Source organism: Globicephala melas, chromosome 8 (assembly GCF_963455315.2).
Source record: "Globicephala melas chromosome 8, mGloMel1.2, whole genome shotgun sequence".
Taxonomy (NCBI): Eukaryota; Metazoa; Chordata; class Mammalia; order Artiodactyla; family Delphinidae; genus Globicephala; species Globicephala melas.
Window position 1 is genome coordinate 246,110 of NC_083321.1, and position 20,782 is coordinate 266,891.

Sequence of the window (20,782 nt, forward strand, 5' to 3'; positions counted from 1 at the left end):
GGACATCACCCTGAGGTACAAGGAGACACGGCGGCAGAAGCAGCAGGGCAGGGACGACCAGGGCAGGGCGGACGGCAGCGTGGACGGGCGCCCACCAGGGCCCGACGACCCCTCGGGGCCCGAGGAGGCCGAGAGGGAGGGGGTGCCAGCACCGCACTGACGCTGTGGCTGGGCCTGCAGAGCCCAGGCCCGGCGCCCTCCGCCCTCTGCGGTTCCCGCCAGGAGCCCTCCAGCAGGCCTCAGCCCTCAAGGTTCTATCTCCCTTTTCTCCCGCGTGCACGGTGGGGTGGGGCGCGCGCGTGTGTGTGGTGTGTGCACACGTGTGGGTGCGTGTGTGTGTGCACGTGTGCTCCTGAGGCCCTGGGGCTCGCCCTGGGCCGGCTGGTCCCCCTTCTGTGCAGTCAGCCCGCCGCCTTGGCCACCCCGAGCCTTGGTGCCCAGACGGCCCAGCCCAGGCAGCAGCGTCTCGGTGCCCCTCTCCGCTCCCTGGGCCCCGCCGGTCCCCCACGACCTTCTGGCGGCACGTGTGAAGGACAGTCGTCCAGGGACGCCCTGGCGTGGCTGGGAAAGGGCAGATCCGCTTCCTCGGGAGCTTCCATCTGACCCTCCAACCTGGAGGTGCGTGCACAGGGCTGCCCGCACATCGACTCAGAGACTCCAAGGCCTGGTGCCCGCCGTCAGGAGGGTGGGTCGTGAGGGAGGGTCTCTGTGGCCCAGGGTTGAGGTCACCCCCACGAGCAAACAGAACAAATAAAAGCCACGGTGACGGCCTGCAGCTCCGCAGCTCCTCGCTGCCCCTCGCCCCTGCCCCACCCTGTGCCGCCCAGAGGGCAGCTGGGAGCCACTTGGGCTGGACACCTATCCTGGCAGACGACCAGAGGGCACGAGGGTCGCCGGCCCCCCGGCGCCTCCTGCTGCATCCGCCCCTCGGGCCGGTCCCAGGGAGCTAGTTCTGGGCGGGGTGTGGGTGACGGCACACTGTCTTCAGGCTTCACACGCACCGGCGAAGGGAAGCGCCCTGATTTCCGAGCAAGGGTGACACTCCCGACCTTCCCAAGGGCAGGGCCTCTCAGAGCGCCAGGGCCTTGGTGGTGGACTTGTTTCCTTAGTTTATTTTCCCGCAACTATTTCTAGGGAGAATTTCAAACCTAGGGCGGCGGTTGTGAGGACGGACAGCGGCGTGCCTGTGCCCCCACCCCACCCTCTGCTCTTGCGTTGTGCTGTTGAGCTGAGTTTCTCAGCCTCTGGCTTCCGTGGGCTTCCTCACGTCAGGGGTGTGACCCGGGGCCTCAGTGTGCCCCACCCCACCTGCTGCTGTCCGAGTGTCACCTTTGATCTGGGTTTAGGGCCGACGCCTGTCCCAACACTGCGGAGACACCAAGCGTCCTGTCTGCCCACCTCCACCCGGGGTTCTCGGCGTCACAGGGTTCAGTCGCTCTGGTCCCAGATTACCTCATTCCTGTGGCCTGTGCTCTCCCTGCAGGGCTGGAGGCCCGTGTTGCTCACTGGTCCCAGGCGTGGCCCCCAGGAGCGGTTTCTGGCCCACGGTGGGTGCGGGTTCCCCTGGAGCGTCTCCCGGGTCCACCCAGTCCTCCACAAATCCTGCTCTCTTCTGGGGGCCCTGGGTACCTTCAGGGCTTCGTCGTGATGGCAGGAAGTTACTGCCCAGGCGCCGACCCTCTGAAAGCTGCCCAGTGTCACACCTTGATCGTGCTGCTCAGGACAGGTCACCCCTACGCTGTCCGCCCACGGCCAGACGAGGCCAGTGAGACGGAGCAGACCCTGCCCTTACGTCCACAGGGCTCCAGCCTCCACCAGGAGAGCACTCGGGAGCCAGCCGTCGGCAGGCTCGGCCAGGCCCTGGGAGCAGCTCCCAGCCGGGCTTTCCGGCCCACACACAGGAGGTCCGAGCACGCTGCCAGCCAATGACCAACGCTGCTGGCCAAGGTGAGCCAGGCCCCGAGGCCAGGGGCCACGTTCTGGTGCCCCTTAGTGCAGGCGGGATGCCGTCCTCACAGACCCGAGGCAGGGAAGGCCTGTAGGACGGGGTGGCCTACGAGGCCGCAAGGAGCAGGACCCCGCCAGCACCTGGGGAGCTCAGACCGGACCCCCACGGAGGACCCCGCTGGGCGCAGCCGCCACCAGGCCCGGACCCCCGACTTGACTTGCCTAAGGCTGCTACGTCTGTGGTGCTCACGAAAACATCACCCCCTTGACACCAGAGCCTCGTGGGGACCACGAGAACAGACAAAGACCCCTCCTGCCAGAAAAGCGTTTTAATAAAGTGCCTAAAATGCTCTCCCAAAAATAAGCTGATTTAAGCTCTTCTCTCGGTTAAAGCCAGGACTCCTCGTGGGAGGAGGGCCGTCTGGGGAGGGGCGTCAGAAGATGATCCGCAGGCCGGGCTTGCTCCCCTCCAGGGCCCGCAGGCGCTCCTCCACCACCTCCGTCCAGTAGATGTCGTACAGGCTGCAGGGAGGGAGGGGGTGAGGTAGCAGCAACACCCCCCACCCCGCCCCGTGTGCCTCGCCTGTCCCCCGCACCCCAGGGCCACTCACACCAGCTGCTCCAGGGCGCAGCCGGGCTGCTCCAGGCTGCCCAGCAGCTGCAGGACGCCGGCGTCACCCAGGCCGTTGTTGCTCAGGTCCAGCTCGCGCAGGCTGCGATTGGTCAGCAGGAGCGAGGCCAGGCCTCCACAGGCGCCGTCTGTCACGTCACAGTCCCCCAGCCTGGGCGGAGGGCAGGGCCGAGGTCAGGTGGAGGGTGCGCCCCCAGGTGGCTGTGCAACCAGGGCCCAGGCCCTGATCATGGAGCGCGAGGGGGCGGGTTTGAGTCTTAGCTGTCCCCACCCTCAGCCCGGGCGGACGGGGCGCCCCCCGAGCAGGCTCACCAGAGCACCCTCAGTGTGGCGCCGGGCTGGCACAGGGCCTGGCACAGGGCTTGGACGCCCGAGTCGCCCAGCTGGTTGTTGCTCAGCTGCAGCTCCAGGAGACGCTTGTTCTGGGTCAGCATCGAGCCGAAGTGGTGGCAGCAGGCGGCCGTGAGGCTGCAGGACTTCACCCTGCGGGCGGCAGACGGGGACTGGGGCCACCGTGGCCCACGCCACTGGGGTGCCCCGGGAGGGCCCTGGGGATCTGAGCGCCAGCGCCCCGCCCCCGCCACCGAGTCTCTGCCTGTCTTCAGTGGCTCCACCTCGGCGCACACCCCCCCCGCCCCCCGAGGGCACCTGCACCTCGCCAGCCCCCGGCGCTGGCCCCCCCGGGCCACCCAGGATCCTCTGCATGGGCCCTCCCATCCCCTGGTGCCACGCGGCCCCCTCACCACAGGGACTCCAGCTGGCAGCCCGGCTGCAGCAGGCTGTCGCACAGCAGCCGGGCGCTCTCGTCACCCAGACTGTTGCCTGCCAGACTCAGCTCCTTCAGGGTCTCCTTGGCCTGGAGGATGCGGCAGAGGTCTCTGCAGCCACTGGCGGTGATGTCACACTCCCAGAGCCTACAGAGGTGAGTCCCCCGTCAGCACAGAGAGGCTCCCAACGCGTCCTGCCACCCCCAAGTTTTTGTCTGCCCAGCCGGAGGCCAGCTCACCAGAGGGTCTTGAGCTGGGAGCCGGGGCTCAGCAGCCCAGGGCACAGCTCCGCGATGCCTGCATCGCCCAGCGGGTTGCTGCCCAGGTCCAGCTCGTTCAGCGAGGCCTGGGAGGCCACGATCCCACACAGGTCCTTACAGTTGGCCGGCGTGAGGCCGCAGTTCTCCAGCCTGGGGGCACGAGAGGCGCTAGGAGCTGGGGCGCCCCCCCCCCCAGCCCCCGCCCTGCCCCCCAGCCCCAGCCCGGAGCTTACTTGAGTGCCTCCAACTGGCAGGCGGAGTCCGCCAGGCCCCGGCACAGCTCCCGGATGCCAGCCTCGCCCAGGTCATTATTGCTCACCATGAGCTCCTTCAGGTCCCGTGTGGCCCTGAGCACCGCGGCCAGGGGCTCACAGGCCGCGGCCGTCAGGTTGCAGTACTCCAGCCTGGGGGCGGGCGGGCAGTCAGCCCCTCGGCCGCAGGAATGCGGCTTGGCCCAGGGGGCACCGGTCTGGGTCTCCTTTCCCACCCCAGCCGTGAGGCCTGCGGAGACCGGACGGCTGCCTGGCGGTGACAGCACGGCAGTGGCCGAGGGGCCATCTCCCTGGGTGGCGGGTGCCCAGAGACCCAGGAGAAAGACACCCAGCCCGAGCTGGGGCTTTCCGGCTTGGCTTCCTCCCTCTGTGGCTGACCCCGTCTGTGTGCTCACTCGGGGTCACAGGCCAGCTGCCAGCTGCTTTCAGAGGCCACAACCCCAGCCTCAGGGAAGAGCCCCTCCTCGAAGCTCCCTGCAGCCGATGAGCTGGGGAGGGGGCTTGCCCAGGGCAGACAGCCGAAACCCAGGGGACGGGTGGGTGCGGGCACCTCAGGGCCCCGGGTGGGGTGCACACTCACTGCAGCTTCTCCAGGTGGCACTGCGGGTCCAGGAGCCCCTCGCAGAGCAGCTGCAGGCCGGCGTCACCCAGCGGGTTGTCGCTGAGGTTCAGCTCCCGCAGGGTGGACAGGGAGCGCAGCACGCCGGGCAGGACCCCGCAGCCGGCCTCCGTCAGGCAGCAGTTCTGGAGGCTGGACACACGTGGCCGTCAGCGGGCCCCACGAGCCGGCTGCGGCTCCCACGCAAGACGAGCCACCCTCCATCTGCCGGAGCCCAAGCAAGGCGGACACAGAACTGCCGCCACCACACACATCCCCACGGGGGAGGCCAGGCAGCCGGCCTTGCAGGAGGAGATGCGGGGTGGGGGCCGCGAGAGAGGGCTCAGGTGTGCCTCAGGGCCCAGAGCCCAGGAGTGACCGGCATGGCTCACCTGAGCTTCTGGATCTTGCAGGTGGGGCTCTGCAGGCCCTGGAGCACCAGGTGCACGCCGCCGTCGCCCAGCTCATTGGTGCGGAGGCTGAGCTCCGTCAGGGAGGGGTTGGCCCGGAGCGCGGAACCGATGTCCTTGCACCGCACCTCCGTGAGGCCACAGTCGTCCAGCCTGCAGACAGACACTCAGTCACTTCACACAGCAGGTTGTGACCCATTCTTGGGCCAAGAACTCGACGAGGTGGGTCACAACCAACACATCTTATAATGAAAGAGAAAAAGCGCGTGGATCGTCTCGTAAAAACTGTTAAGATACTGGCACCTATATGGACGCGTATCTCCGCATCTTCCCCGGGACACGGTCAGGGGGCACAAGTGCCCCTCCACCCCCAGGAGAGAAACCAAACCTGGAGGCGGCAGCTCGAGGGCAGAGCCCGGCTGAAGAGGCTCGGAGAGGCCAGCGTGGAACGTGCCAAACCCTGACCCAGGATCACGTCCACCGATTAAGTGAACCACTGAGTCAATACAGGTGGAAGGAAAGCCAGCTCTTCCTCAGAGAATGACAAGTGATAAATGTGGAAGGAATGAAAAAATTAAAAACCCCAGTGAGGCAGAGTCCCAGGAACACTTCAGGCCAAAAACCCACCAACAGCTGCGACGATCAACAGGCAAAAAGTCCGAGCAGGAACAGGGCGTGAGCAGAGTCTGAAGGGGTGTCACGCCGAGAAGTGGCAGGCACCCGCATCAGGTGGTCACGGCGACCATCAGGGGTGACCACATGGCACCGCTGTGACAACACCTCCCACGATACGATACGCCAGGCAGGACACAACGTCATTTCTGTGTTGTCTGTGGCCAAAACGTGTGACTCGACCCTGAGAAGACGCCAGAGGCCCTTTCACCTGAGCCCGAGTGAGCGGACCCCAGAGGCAGGCGGCCAAGGACAAGGCGGGACGGAGGGACCATCACAGACAGGAGGGGCCGTGGAGACGTGGCGATGATGCCGTGGCGGGTCCCGCACGAGCCGGGAACAGGAGAGGACACGCACGGAAAAGCCGGTGACGTGAGTCAAGGCGGCCGTGTCGGGCTCTTCGCTTTGACCAGCGCCCCAGGCGACGGGGCACGGGGGACCCTGCACTGTCTTTGTGACTCTTCCATAAACCTTCCATAAAACTATTCCATAAAACTATTTCAAGTAAGTTCAAAAGAAGAAAGATAAGCAGGGACTTGAGGACACAGGGAGGGGAAGGGTAAGCTGTGACAAAGTGAGAGAGTGGCATGGACATATATACACTACCAAACGTAAAACCGATAGCTAGTGGGAAGCAGCCGCGTAGCACAGGGAGATCAGCTCGGTGCTTTGTGACCACCCAGAGGGGTGGGATAGGGAGGGTGGGAGGGAGGGAGACGCAAGAGGGAAGAGATATGGGAACATATGTATATGTACAACTGATTCACTTTGTTATAAAGCAGAAACTGTAAAGCAATTATACTCCAATGAAGGTGTTAAAAAAAAAAAGTAAAATGACACATGTAAGAAGCTATTTATCATAGCATTGTTTATAATAACAAAAGGTTAGAAGCAATTAATTGCTTTGGAGCCCTAATAAGAAAAAAAAGTGGCTCTAAATGCCTGGGTAAGATTTCCAAAATAGATTAAGGGAAAAAGGAAGGTTATACAACAAAGTGAAGCCTACGCTGCTATTGCTATTTGTCTAAAACCGAGGGGAAAAGAATTGGAAATCTGCTAGCCTCGCCCTTGCCGCTCCGCCGCACACGCCGTACTTCGGAGAGCTCACCATTCCTCAGTGTACCCTTCGGGCACTGCACCTTCTTAAACGCTGTTCCCACTGCTCTTCCTCCCAGCCCTCGCCTTCCTGCTGGCCCTTCCCAAGATACTCACGCGTATACACATGCTTCCTTGTATTAGAAACACAAATGGCATACTGTGCATGCTGTTCTGCACTTTTTTTACTTAATACACACTTGCACATCAAGGGCTGTCTCATGCTATTTTATAACCGTATACTTCTCCACTGAACAGATATATCATAACTGATTTAATCAGTCCCCTATTAATGGATATTTCCATTGTTTCCTATCTTTTGCTATTAAAAATAATGCTGTAATGAACATTCTTGTGCATATGTTATTTCACATTATATCTACGGAATTATACCTGGGGGCTAAATTCTTAGAAACAAGGGTAGTTGATGCAGAGGGCAACAGAGTGGACTGGGCACAGGAGTAAGACTTTTCACTGTATTCCCTTTTGTGTCTTTTTGATTTTGTACCATATGTCTTACCTATTCAAAAATAAAATATTTTTAAATCCAAAAAAAAAAAAGATAAGCAGGCAGGCACTCATCTCTTGCTCGTGAGCCCTGAGGAACCTGCGGGTTTGAGGGCCTCAACAGCAGAAGTCAGCCTGGACTTGGATTCCCAGCCCGCAGCCCGGCAGGGGCAGAGGACAGGCAGTGCCCACAAGAGCCGGCTGTGGCGACTGCATTTCCAGGGGAAGGGGACGAGCGGAGGAGACCCTGGGCCAGGTTGCTCTGCCCACCAGGCCTGGGCCAGAATGGGTTTACATTCAAACGGTTGGAACAAAATACAAAAGGAGTCACATTTTATGCCACGTGAAAATCATACAAAATTTACATCACGCTTCTGTAAATGAAGTGACCTGGGAGCACCCCTCACCCCCTGCGGGGTGATGACCCCGGGGACGCAGGCACGGCTGGTCCTACCTGACCACCTCGTACTGCTGGATCAGAGGCAGGAGCTCTGTCCACCGGGCGTCACTCAGCTGCTCACACTGGATGTCGAGCTTCATGGTGGGAGGCGAGGTGTTGCCTAGACACAGGCAGGGGAGAAGGAGAGGATTTCAGCCAAACTCTCAAGGTCTGACAGGCCAGAGATCCAGTGGACAGAAGACGTCCAAACAGGACCCCAGGGGACATTCCAGGAGAAGCCACAGCCTCACCGCCTGCTTTGTTTCCCTTCTTCAGCACCTTTATCCACGTCAGCCTCCAGAAGCAGAAATGGGAGAGGGCTCCCGGGCAAAGACTGCCACGGACCGCAGAGCTGGGGGACGTGGCTGCGGGGACAGAGGCCGCTCTCACCCCCCAGCCTCCTGGGCACCTCCCACCCGAGGAAGGGGAGACCGACGCTCACCGCCCGAAGCCCTGCCTCTGCCTTGCCAGCAAGGACAGGTGGGGGGGGGCAGGGAGAGGTGGCGCCTGTGGGCCCGGACAGTGTGCAGACCCCAGCCAGGAGGGCGCAGGGGCCCCAATCTGTGACTTCTCCCCTCCGAGAACAGGAAGGCAGCGCACAGCCCCACCTGGCCGGCATCCACAAAGCCAGACGCACCCAGGATGCCAGCACCTGAGGCCTCACTGCCCTGAAGCAGCCCTGTCAGGTGGTCAGCCGGCAGTTCCTGAGGGGTACCAGCCACAAGCGCCCTGGCCAGGACAGAGAAGGCGGGGCGGGGACCCCAGGTCCAGCGACCTGCGCGCCGGATGGTGCCTTCATGGGTGGCCGCCCGGGGCGCCTGTTTCCATGAGCCCCTTCTGGGCCTGGGACTCTGGACAGGGCACGTCCTCTGCCCAACCCCGGCTCAGCCCAGGGACCAGCCCACAAAGAAGCCAGTCCACCAAGCAGGCTGAGAAAAGAGGGAGGCCTCTGGCCAGCAGGTCTGGGATGGGAGGTCACAGGCCCTGAAGCCTCACCAGGGCCACACACAGCGCCTGAACAAATGAGTAACCAGAGCCCCGGGCGGGTGCCGACTGTGGCCCTGAAGGGGGGCCAGCAGGAGAGGAACCCAGCGGCAGCCGTGAGCTGGGGGGTGCCCGGGAGTGGGGCAGGGAGCGGGCTTTCAGTCAAGAGCAACAGGAAGTTCAGTAAACACCCACGCCTGGAAGCCATGCCTTTCCAGGTCTCTGGAGACAGGATGACTCAGACCCATGTGAGGTTCCCGGTTCCCCGAAACCCCCAGATTCCTGAGAACAATGCTTCACTCATGTTTGTGTCCGTGCCTGGCACAGCCCCGGCCTTGCTGAAGAGGGCATGCCCCCTGCCGGGCCCCGGCTGGTTCAAGCCCACAGCGGGGAGGAGGGCCAGCCCAGGCAAAGGCTCTAGGTACATTCCTCCTGGGAGGCCCCTGGTGCCAATGATCAGGTAAGATTCGGATTCGCGTGTTCATGTCCCAGCAGAGAGGCCTACTAAGAAACTGAGGCGAGGGCACGGGTAACTGGCCACTTCCCGTACCATCCCAGGGAAGGGCCATCCCAGGGAGAGACCGCCCAGCCCACTGGCCAGAGCACCTGAGCAAAACCAGGCCTGCCACCCACCCCCAGCCCAGGGTGTGGCCACCCAAACCCTGACTCAGAACCCTCAGTCATCGCGAGAGAGGGATCAGGGGGAGGGGCCCCTGAGGATCTCCAGCCCCGACACCGCTCCCCCCGGCTGCTCCCTCCCAGAATCCAGTGTGACATTAGGGGACTCGCCTCTCCAGAGTAGGAAACTGATACCCGGCAGCTGCGCCCCCCAAGCCCCCAGACTTGCCTAGACCCAGAGTATCCCTTTGGTTGGCCTGCGGGCGTCTTAGCCTCCAGAGGACACGGATCCCTTTGAGAACCCATGTAAAAGTGTTAACATCCCGCAAAGATGCCGCGTGTACAGCCTTCCTCACAAGCCCCCAGTTACGGTGCCTGATCTGGACAGGAACAAGCACATGTCCGGCCCACGGCCTCCCTGGCAATCAGGACCCCCACCAGCTGGGCTGCTCCCCAGGCCCCAAGTTGCGGATCCAGGATCTCAAGAACGGCCCCTAATTAATGCTTCCAAGTGCGGGGACAGGGCGCTGCGCAAGACCGCGCCGGAAGCCAGGAGTTGTGTCTTCTCCGCCTCAGCATCCTGCCCGGGCCTTCCCTGGAGCGGTGCCCGCGGCCCGCCCCCCGCTACCGGCGCAGCTTGGTTACCTCTGCGAGGCGCGGGGGGTGGCGGGAGGCAGGGGCGCGCCGGGGTCCGCGCGGAGCAGCCCGCCGCCGCCGCCGCCCTCCACGCCCGCCCGAGGCTCCGCATGTGTCCGGGGGTCGGAGGTCAGCGCGGGGTCGGGCCGGGGCCTCTCCAGGGAGAGGCGGGCCGCTCAGAAGCGCGGAGAGGGCTCCCCGCGCCCCCGGCCCCGCACTTTCTCGGGTCCGGGGACCGTCCGCCACGCGGTCAGCGGCTGGGGGACCCCCAAAACGCCGCGCCCCCCTCGCCGGCCCGCTCCCGCTCTGTCCCGACCCCGGACCTCACCTCTTGGGCCTCCACCGTAGACCAGAGAGCAGAGCTGCGTCTTCCGCCCGGGCAGGGGGTGGGGTCACGTCCTGGGGCGGGGCCTTGGAGAGTGGGGGCCGGGCGGGCCCAGAGCCCCGCGCCAGGTCGCCCTCGCCCACCGAACCCCGGCTGGAGGACCCTAGACCCTGGGAAGGGCCCGCCCGACATCCCTCCATCCCTCCCCGGCTTGGCCCCGGGTCTTTTTCTGAGACGCGCGCCGAGCCAGCGCCCACAGCTAAGCCTTCGCCGCTTTCCGCTGAACTCTGGGGTAAAAGTTGACGTCCCAGTTTGATTTTCCACTTTGTCGCCCAGAACGGGGGCAGGCCACCTTGCGGGGAGGGGGCGTCAGGCGGAGATGCGGGCGCAGGCGCGGGGAGCCCCGACCACCCCCAAGGAGACAGAGGCCGTCGGGGCTTTCTCTGCGCCCTCCCACCAGCAGGCAGGACGTGGGAGTTTCCCAAAGCACAGAAATCGAATATCTGAGACACTTCTTTTTGCTGCCACACAGGAAAAGATGGAAACTATCTGTCTTGGCTGTGATGAAAGGCGTCAGTGTGTAAGCAGATACGGTAGGTTTCCTGGGAGAGAGAACCAGGCATGGCTTTCTTAACAGAAGCCATTTTTTGGCCTAAGCCGTTTTGTGATCTAAGCTGGGCCACAATGCTTTGCCCTTGAACAGGTCTCAGTAATTGATGATCTTAAGGGAACAAAAGAACGCAGAAACAAACGACTGTAATCAGACAAGAGAAGTAACAACAGCAAAAATAATGTTCCAGTTGTAAAGACTCCCGGTTCTGTTTCAATGGTGACGATTAGCCTGAAGCCGCAACCACCAGACCTACCGGAATCTAAGGGGTGAAGATGACCTTTTCTGACCCTCCTGACTTCAATCAAATGAACCCAGGACTCTGCGGGGAGACACTGCTTTGGAGAAGATCCCCAGTGTTCCCCTTACTTGCAGCCAGAAATAAACCCTTCCTTTCCGGATCTGTGGCTTGGCTGTGTCTTTTGGCTCAACACTCACCACAAGGCGAAACGTCTTTCGGGTAACAAGCGTGGCATCTGGCTTATGTAAAACACTACACACCCCTGCATTTCTGTGTATCGATCAAGAGGAATATTCATGCATGAGCTTAGGAGACATGTTCAAAATGTCTTTTTGCAGCATTTTGCAACTGTCCAAACCTGGAAACAATCTAAATGTCTACCAGTAGGAAGATGGTTAAAGGCTTCATAACACACCTGTTTTGCGCCCCTCTTGGCCTAGCCATAACCAGTGTCGTGGCTGGACTTGCCCTTGTGATTGCAAGGCAGCCTTCAACAAAGACCATTAGGAAGCTTTGGGAAATAAAAAAGGTTTATTACTCACATGTGTTGGAATGCACATGGCATACCTGGGGCCACAGAGCGAGGTGGGGAGGGGGCGGGGGGTTGGGGGCAGGCGGCTAGGGTTCTGCTTTAACTGGAGTCAAGGTTGACGGCCTAGGGTTTCGCAGGCTCACTATTGGTAAACTTAAAACATCAGAGCTGGGGCTTCTCTGGTGGTGCAGTGGTTGGGAGTCCGCCTGCCGATGCAGGGGACACGGGTTCATGCCCCGGTCCGGGAAGATCCCACACACCGCAGAACAGCTAGGCCCGTGAGCCATGGCCGCTGAGCCTGCGCGTCCGGAGCCTGTGCTCCGCAACAGGAGAGGCCACAACAGTGAGAGTCCCGCGTACAGCAAAAAAAAAAAAAACAAAAAAACATCAGAGCTGGAATTTACAGCAGCAGAAGAGAAAAGCACATGTGGCCCAGATGGTCAGTTATTGAAACCAACCAAGATCTCTAAATTTAACAAAGGAACCTCAGGGAGCTGACCAGTTGCCTGGGGGCTGGTTCGTTTTGGGAATAAAGGAAGGGTTACTCAACTTGGGGAGAATATCCGGCGGGGCCAGTCCTTGCTTGTGTAGTTTGTAAGGGGTCAGGGCCACCAACGTGGGGCCAGGGGTCCTGGAGAGACCAGTGGCTTCGCAGGTTTGGGCCCCCAAGGCACAGACACCCACCCCCGCCCGACACCATGAGCTCCCGCAGAGCAAGTGCGAGTTGACAAGTTGTCGAGTGAAGACAGTGCGCAGCTCTCCCCCACCCTGATGCAGGAGGATGAGCGTGGTGCTGGGTTTCTGGCAGAAACTCCTGCAGGCTGGGGTGGGTGAGGATGCAGCAGGGAGAGGGGAGGGGGCAGAAAGAGGCCTCTGGGTGCACTGGCATGCCAACCAACTTTAACATGATTTTTATCACAGGAGCAGTATGTGCTTTTTGTAGAAAAACCAGAAGAGATAAAAAAAAAAAGGCCCAAGAATGCCCATCTTCCAGAGACAAATGATCTGACATCTGTGTATCTGCCCCTGCTCCTCCTGTACACACAATACACAGTTTTAAAAATAAAAATGAAATATAAGCAATAGTAGGCAGAATAATGGCCCCCAAAGATGACCACGTCCTAATCCCCAAACCTGTCAATAGTTACCATAGATGGCAAAGGGGTCTCTGCAGATATGACAAAGTTAAGAATCTTGAGATGGGGGTACTGTCCTTGATTACTTGGATAGGCCCAATGTAATCCTGAGGGTCCTTAAAAGAGAGGCAAAAGGGTCAAAATCAGAGAGGAAGTGACAATGGAAGCAGAGGTTGGAGTGGCTGCGCTTTGAAGATGGAGACAATCAGCCTCTAGAAGCTAGAAAAGGCCAAGAACTAGATTCTCCCCTGGAGCCTCTGGAAGGAACCATTCTGTGGATACGTTGATTTTTAACCCCCTAAAGCCCATTTCTGACTTCTGACCTCCAGAATTGTAAAATATCTAGTCTGTAGCAACTCACTACAGTAGCAGTAAGAAACTAATGCATTAGGGAGCTGCTATATTTCTCATCTAAGAATAGATATGTATACACGAATATACACGTACGTGAATAGATATGTATGGAAGCTAACCTTTAGGGGGCACACTGTGTGTCACCGTTCGCGTGTATTCAATCTACTCAACCAATCTCCACAAGCTGACATTTAGACTGTCTCAGCCAGACCCTGTGACAACCCGAACTCGCGGCCCTCGAGGTGCTGTCCCACTTATGTCCTCTTTCCCACAGGAGCTGCCCACCCAGCTCCCCCGGGTCACTCGGGTGACCTAACGGGACAGAACTGCAGGGCGGACACATGGCCATCCCAAGGCCCAGCACCCTATGGGCGCCACCCGGTCGAGTGCTCTCTGCCAGGGCTGTCTGTCCTTCCTGGGGATCGGTTCTTTTGGGGAATAAGGTCGGGGGTTACTCAATTTGAGAAGGAAAGTCTGGCTGAGCCAGCCCTTGCTGGTGTAGATTGCTCGGCGCCAAAGAGCGGACCACCAGGACGCAGGCCACGCAGGCGCAGAACCAGCGCCCCACGCCGGAGGTCCTAGAGTGCCCCGGGAGGACGGCCGGCGGCGGCGCGCACACGCAGAGGCGAACTCGGACGCCCTGACGTCATCGGAGCGCGCCGACGTTCCCTGGGCGGTGCCGCGGCCTCGGCCCGCGCGGACCCGCCTCACTGGACCCGCCCCCGACAGGACCCGCCCCACAGGCCCAAGGAGTGGGGCTGACCCCCCGCCCAGGGGACCCCTCGCCCCACGCTGGCGAGCGCGCGTCTCCCCGGGCTGCGTGGCCTCAGTGGCGCCCGGCGTGCGTCCACGCGCGGCCCGACCAAGACCGGCGCCGGTAAGGACTGACCCCGGACTGGTCGGCCGTCTGTTTGGCCCACCCGATGATGGACCTAGGGAGTGACTGACCTAGACACGACAACGAACTGTCCCTGGCCTGTTGACCGGGAGGGAGACGGCCTACTTCCGACCGGGGGGGCGGTGTCAGGACCAGCGGTGGGGCGGGGCCTCGCTGCGGCGCGGCAGCAGGAGGTGGGCGGGGCCTCTAGGGGCGGGGCCTGTGGGCGGGCGGACAGGGGCGGACCTGCGGACAGGGGCGGGCCTGCGGGTGGGGCGGGGCCTGCGGGTGGGGTGGGGCGGGGCCAGCGGTGGTCCCCAAGGTGCCCTCACCGCCTCCAGCCCGGCTGAAACTGATGGGCGGACCCGCGCGTGCCGTAGGTGGGCCTCGAAAGTCGGACCCGGTGAGGATGAGGCCTAGCAGGGCCCGGGCCGTGACATTAACGTGGCGTGCAGCGGGTCGGTTCTCTGACTTGGAGCAAAGTCTGAGTGTCGGGATTCTGCGAGCACCGACAACTAGAGCTGGAGAGTCAGACACAGACACAGACAGTTGGTTTCGGAAGAAAGTGGCAACTCTGTTAATTAAGGCAACGTTTGTAATCTATAGGTGATGTTTCATTCATCTAATACTGTCAATGAATGTTAACAATTCGTGCCTCACCTAAATGCATTTCTTCGTAAATATTTAGTAACTCCTGTGTGCCTGGCTGTGTTGTAGCTGCTGAGGATTCAACAGTGAGTAGAGCAGACAGAAATCCCTGATGGAAGGAAACTCGGGAGGGGAAGGACTGCGCCACCAGGGAAGTCCAAGTGTATTTCTTTTAAAGTCCTTGTCTAATAGCTCCATTATCTGCACCAGGCCAGAGAGGGTTACCTGCGGGGACTGGAGCTGGTGAGGGGTGTGGCCAGATGTCCACAGACTGAATGAAACAAGTGGTGCCCAGCCAAAGGACATAAAATTGAAAGCTGAGTAAAACACCTGAGGAGGGGAAGGAAGGTCTGGAAGTGCCTTTCCCCTCATTTTCTCACCCGTATTTGTCAATTTTGAGACACCCCCCAAAGTTGAGGGTGCAGTTTACCACCATACATGTGCTGGCCACAGTGGGGGGCCCTTTGGGATTCACTGGAAGTTATGTCATTCTTGTTATTTTTGAACTTACCTGATTCACCTGGTTGAGTCCTTTTCTTCCTTCCTTCCTTCCTTCCTTTCTCTCTTTCCTGCATGGCTGCGGGATGTTAGTGCTCCAACCAGGGATCAAACTCGGTCCCTCTTCAATCCTAGCATTTTCAAACTTCTATCTGGGGTCACTTTTTTTTTTTTTTCTCCATGGAGAACACCTTCTAGTATTTCATTTGGTATGGGTTTCCTGGTGAAACCAGGAAACTGGATTCTGCCAGGTTTTGTTTCTCTGAAAATTTTTCTGTGCATTCTTTATTTTTCAGGGACATTTTCACTGGGTATAGATGTATAGGTTGGCATTTATTTCTGTTAGCATTCTGAGGATGTTATTCCATTGTCTTCTGGTTTCCATACTTTCTGTCACTCTTATTGTCACTCCTTTGAAGATGACATGTCTTCCTGGGTACTTTAAAGCTTTCCTCTTTATTCTCAGTCAGCAGGTTTACTATACTGTGCCTGGATGTGTTTTTCCCTGTATTTATCCTTTTTGTTCCTCACTGTGCTTCTAGAATCTGTAGCTTGATATCTTTCATCAGTTTCAGGAAAGTCTCAGCTCTTATTTCTTCAGATATTTTGGATGCCTCACTCTCTGCTCTTCATCTAGAATCAATTAAAAATATGCTTGAGGGCTTCCCTGGTGGCTCAGTGGTTAAGAATCCGCCTGCCAATGCAGGGGACACGGGTTCAAGCCCTGGTCCAGGAAGATCCCACATGCCACAGAGCGACTAAGCCCGTGTGCCACAACTACTGAGCCTGCGAGCCACAACTACTGAGCCCATATGTCACAACTACTGAAGCCCATGCGCCTAGAGCCCATGCTCCACAACAAGAGAAGCCACCACGATGAGAAGCCCACGCACTGCAATGAAGAGTAGCCCTCCGCTCGCCGCAACTACAGAAAGCCCGCGCGCAGCAACGAGGACCCAACCCAATTTATTTATTTAAATAAATAAATAAATAATAAATATGCTTGATCTTTCCACTGTACCCACATGTCTCTTATGCTTTTTATTAGATTTTATATCCTTTGACTCTGTTTCGGTCTACATAATTTCTTTTGACCTGCCTTCTGGTTCACCGATTCTCTCTTTATCTTTAGATCTGCTGTCAAAACTATCCATTGAGTCCTTAAATTTAGTTATTCTATTTATTTCTTTTAGAATTTTCATTTGTTTGTTTTTGTTTCCAGGTCTCCCCCTCCCCACATCTGTTAATCTTGCCTTTTGCTCCTTGACTACATTAAATGTATTTCTTTCTCTTTTTTAATAATAAATTTATTTATTTATTTTTGGCTGTGTTGGGTCTTTGTTGCTGTGTGCGGGCTTTTCTCTAGTTGCGGCGAGCGAGGGCTACTCTTCATTGAGGTAGCTTCTCATTGCGGAGCACAGGCTCTAGGCACACAAGCTTCAGTAGTTGTGGCATGCAGCATCAGTAGTTGTGGCTCGCAGGCTCAGTAGCTTTGGTGCATGGGCTTAGTTGCTCCGCGGCATGTGGAATCTTCCCGGACCAGGGCTCGAACCCTTGTCCCCTGCATTGTCAGGAGGATTCTTAACCACTGCACCACGAGGGAAGTCCAAGTGTATTTCTTTTAAAGTCCTTGTCTAATAGCTCCATTATCTGCACCTCTGTTGGGTCTATTTCTATTGCCTGTTCTTCTTCATCACATCTTATTTCCGGATAATGCCTGGTTACTTTTGATTGAGTGTTGCACATTTTATATTTAAGAAATCATAAAGAACTTGATGATTGGATGACACACTGATGATATTATCTTCTGTTGGAGCAGACTGCCAGGCTAGGAGCCCAGACAATCGTCAGGTCACCTTCATCCTGAGGGGTTGGGATCGCTTGAAGCTGAGCTTTGCTTCTTACAGGGGCGTATCTCTTTCCTGCTCACTCTGGCTCTAGTGTATAGCTCTTCCAGGGTCCAACCCGAACCTGAAGGGTTCACTGGCCACCCTTCTTACCACAGCCCCTGGGCTCTGTAGCAAGTTTTGATCAGCTTTTCAGCCTCACAGCTGCTGTCTCCAAATCAACAGACACTCCTGGTGACTCGTTTCTCAGACTGAGCCCTCTTCTGGGTCTTAGCCCCACAATTCCTCACTGTCTTGGTAGGAGTTCTAAGAGGTGTATGGGTTTTGTCTTGATACTGTTCCCAGCTCTTTACTTCTCAGCAGAGGGTTGACCTGAACCCTCTATTCCACCATCCCAGGAAATGGGGCCACCTCCCTCTTTTCAAGAGTATGAAATGCAACCTGTACTTGGGTTTATACTCCAAGCCCTTGGGAAGCACAGAAATATTCCTGAGAACAGATGTGACCACATTATCTTTGCATGTAGGAGTTCCTGATTTAGAGTTAGCAACTCAGCATAGGCACCAGGTATGCAGGCTGAGATACCCTGCCCTCTTGGGGAGAAGACTAGAAAAGAGACACAAGGATTTACTGGAGCTGTTAATGACACCAATGTGTGAGAAATATTACACTGCCTTACTTTTTTAACTGAAATGAGATATGCTCTGAGATACCACTTGCCCACTTATTCAGTGGCACAGAGACCACTCTGGGCTCCAGGTGCAGCATGGCCGTGATGAAGGTCAGTTAGGGGGCCACGTGGGGGATCAGGGCAGCCCCCCAAATTGGCATTGGGTGGGAAGGAGGAGGGGAGGGAGGCGGAGCCAGGTGTGGGGTGGCTGGGGCTCCCTGGAAGGGGCGCTGTGGGAGGGGCCGGAGGTGGAGGCGCAGGAAGTGTCCAGAATGACCTCACGTGATGGGGGGGCGGGGCAAGGGAGCCCATCTGGGGGAAGAGGAGGAATTGGCTAAATTGACTGGCCGTCTGAGCACAAGGGAATTAGTGGTGCGGCAGCGTTGGCAGAATGGGGGGCAGTGCTCTCTGAGGCTCATGTTCTGCCTTCACACCGGCCAGATCCTGAACTGCGGCTGACATCACAGAATGCCCACTGCACAGAGGCTTACCCAGAGGGGCGTTTAGCATCCTCATCTAGGTCAGAGGTGGACACCATCTATGCTGCCGTAGTAGCTCAGGGCTGGGGCAGCTGTAGGATGGCCATGGAAGCTCCACCACAGGCCCACGGCCCGAGGCAGAAAGGAGGAGTAGCCGAGTGGAGCAAGACTCCCTCTCCTGCATTCCCCCAACACGGACTTCGAGGCGCACACCTGTTCCCCCGGAGCCCCCCCAGCCCCCGCAGTCCCCCCTCCCCTCAGAGCCCCCAGCACCTGGGAGCCCCCTTAGTTCCGGCAAGTTGTGTGGATGGCCTCATGGCCCCTGGAGCAGGGCTTAGGTTCTATCCCGAGAGCAGGAGACCCATCAGGGGTAATTGTGGAGGTGGTCAGGCCAGGGTGTCCAGTGGGAAGAGAAGGGCAGGAGTCACGGTGCTCTGAAGGCATAGTTGACGAGCGTGGTGACAGGCTGGCTGTTGGCATGAGAGGAGGGGTCACTCCGGCGTCAGCCTCAGCAGCTGAGCACACAGTAGGGCAGCTTATGCGGGGGTGGGCTGAGGAAAGACCACCTTGCAGTGGGAGGAGTTATTTCGGTGATGTGGATTTGGGGGTGCCCATGAGACACCCGGGGATTTATTGACAGCTTTGAGATGCCTGAGTGGAGGGAGGCCATGGCAACCTGGTGGGTGTTTAAAGCCGTGGGGAGGAGGCCCAGGGCCGACCCTGGACAAATTCCCACCTTCATGGTCAACCAGGTAAAGGAAAGCTCCTTAGGGAGTCAGGGTCAGCTGCCGAGGGCCGGGGGCTGGGGGAGGTGCCAACTTAGTGCGGAGCCTGGCACCCCTCACTCACCTGAGCCCCTCCAGGCGTCAGGAGGGACCCTAGCAGTGGGTGTCTTCAACATGTGTTGTAAGATTTGTCAGAACAAAGCATTTTAACTCAATCAGCCTCTTCCTACTCCAGTATCTCCCTATTACGCGCCCCCGTGGCATGGAGCACAGGCGGCTGCGGGCGTCACCTGGCATCTGGCTGTGGAAGAGCTGAGTTAGGGATATGCCATCTTAACTGCATTTGGACAGATGTTTTGCAATATTTCAATATCAGTAAAAAATTATATCTTCCTGATTTGCACAAATATGAAGGACATTGACTTTTGCCACCTTAAATTTATTTATTTATTTATTTATTTATTTATGTTTTGGCTGTGCCATGTGGCATGTGGGATATTAGTTCCCCGACCCAGGATCGAACCCGCACCCCCTGCACTGGAAGCACGGAGTCTTAACCACTGGACCAGCCAGGGAAGTCCCCCACCTTAAATTTACTTGTTAAAGAACTGGGGGAAATTTTAAATACTGAAATATGAAACAAAAGTGCTGGAGATGAGCATTGAAATCAACAGAAATTATTCAGACATTGAGGCACGAAATACAACAGAAGAATGTTGAGATCACACCGTTCATTAAGAGGAAGAGACCGTGTCAAGTAGAAGTCACGGACAGGCTCTTGAATTGTCAGGTGATTCAATTAACGGAGACAGGAGAATGAAGAGAAGAGTTGTGGTTTCCTCCCAGATCTGATCACGAGGAGGAGTGAGGCCGTGGCACCACGAGGGCCTTGACGGCCTTGATGGCTCAGAGCGCCTTGTCCACAGATCCTTGAAGATCTTCAAAGACTCGTCACTTCACAGGAAAGTGGGAGCTCCTCGTACATGGAAGAAACTTGACAGAGCACTTCCCAAATTTACAATGATTCAAAAATGCATGGGCATAACCAATAACACGTTATAAATACCAATGATATAAAAAAGTGTTAAATCGTGGTTGAGAGTCCACCTGCCGATGCAGGGGACACGGGTTTGTGGCCCGGTCCGGGAAGATCCCACATGCCACGGAGCGGCGGGGCCCGTGAGCCATGGCCGCTGAGCCTGCGCGTCCGGAGCCTGTGCTCCGCAGCGGGAGGGGCCGTGACACTGAGAGGCCCGCGTACCGCAAAAAAAAAAAAGAATTGAAAACATACACGTAGTATGACATAATTGTATTAAGCTAGAAATTGCTAACAGAAAGATACCATGAAATTCTCCAAACACTTAGAAATTAACCTGTTCACTTCTAAATAGTTCATAGGTCAAAGAGGAAGTCTCAGGGGAAATTAGAATGTATTTTGAACTAAATAAAATGTAAAAATTTATGGGCTGCAGATAAGGCAGTGTTTACAGGGAAATTTATAGCACTAAAAGCCTACATAACAAAAGAAGATTGGTCTCAAATGAATTAACTAAGCATCCACCTTAAGAAACTACAATGACGACCAAAAAATAAAAATAAACCCAAAGCAAGCAGAAGGAAAGAAATAATAAAATAAGCATATATATCAACAAAATTGACAATAGCAGAGAAAAATCAGTAAAACCAAAAGCTGGTTCTTTGAAAATACCAAAATATTGATAAATCTCTAACAATACAGACAAGAATAAAAGAAAGGACATATTTTACCAATATCAGGAAAGAGAGGGTATCACTACAAGCCTCAAAGACATGAAAAGGATAAGAAGGAAACACCACAGACAACTTACACACACACAAATTTGACAACTTAGACGAAATGCACCAATTCTTCCAAAACTACAAACTGAAAAAACTCACTCAAGATAAACTGGATAGCTGGGGTAGTCCTTAGGGTGTGTGTGTTTTTCACGCCACCAAAGACTTGGTTCTCACAGACCAGGTGTC

General features: G+C 57.2%; 3 protein-coding genes and 1 long non-coding RNA gene across 47 annotated transcripts in view; 3 read left to right on the plus strand and 1 right to left on the minus strand.

Moving 5' to 3' along the window:
- PTDSS2 (phosphatidylserine synthase 2) overlaps positions 1-6,253 on the plus strand; it is a 33,673-nt gene extending 27,420 nt beyond the window's left edge. For 9 of the 11 annotated variants that reach the window (XM_060302675.1, XM_060302677.1, XM_030850881.2 and 6 more), the window contains one exon: positions 1-6,253. In XM_060302675.1, the coding sequence (XP_060158658.1) occupies positions 1-160 (160 nt within the window). In that variant the 3' untranslated portion in view covers positions 161-6,253. The other 2 variants (XR_009564694.1, XR_009564693.1) reach the window with 2 other exon arrangements.
- Positions 2,262-14,104, minus strand: RNH1 (ribonuclease/angiogenin inhibitor 1). Of its 7 annotated transcripts, none has more exons than XM_030850875.3 (11): positions 10,165-10,376; positions 7,878-7,963; positions 7,614-7,719; positions 4,868-5,038; positions 4,458-4,628; positions 3,839-4,009; positions 3,585-3,755; positions 3,322-3,492; positions 2,891-3,061; positions 2,559-2,729; positions 2,262-2,469 (listed from the first exon to the last, which is right to left on the minus strand). In XM_030850875.3, exons 1-11 carry the CDS (start codon positions 10,359-10,361, stop codon positions 2,382-2,384), a joined length of 1,674 nt encoding a protein of 557 aa, XP_030706735.1. In that variant the 5' UTR covers positions 10,362-10,376; the 3' UTR covers positions 2,262-2,381. The 7 variants fall into 7 exon arrangements, with proteins under 7 accessions (XP_030706735.1, XP_030706736.2, XP_030706734.2 ...); XM_030850876.3 differs by lacking the exon at positions 10,165-10,376 and adding an exon at positions 9,846-10,106 and having other exon boundaries at positions 7,850-7,963; XM_030850874.3 differs by lacking the exon at positions 10,165-10,376 and adding an exon at positions 8,595-9,259 and having other exon boundaries at positions 7,850-7,963.
- On the plus strand, positions 8,735-11,172 carry LOC115849535 (uncharacterized). Its single transcript, XR_009564720.2, has 3 exons — positions 8,735-9,042; positions 10,694-10,754; positions 10,865-11,172. It is a non-coding gene; the product is annotated as an uncharacterized lncRNA (long non-coding RNA).
- Positions 13,703-20,782, plus strand: part of LOC115849534 (collagen alpha-1(I) chain-like) — a 26,546-nt gene continuing 19,466 nt past the window's right edge. For all 28 annotated transcript variants that reach the window (XR_009564696.2, XR_009564709.2, XR_009564712.2 and 25 more), the window contains exon 1: positions 13,703-13,911. The gene's annotated coding sequence lies outside the window, so the exon portion shown is untranslated. The remainder of the gene's footprint in view (positions 13,912-20,782) is intronic.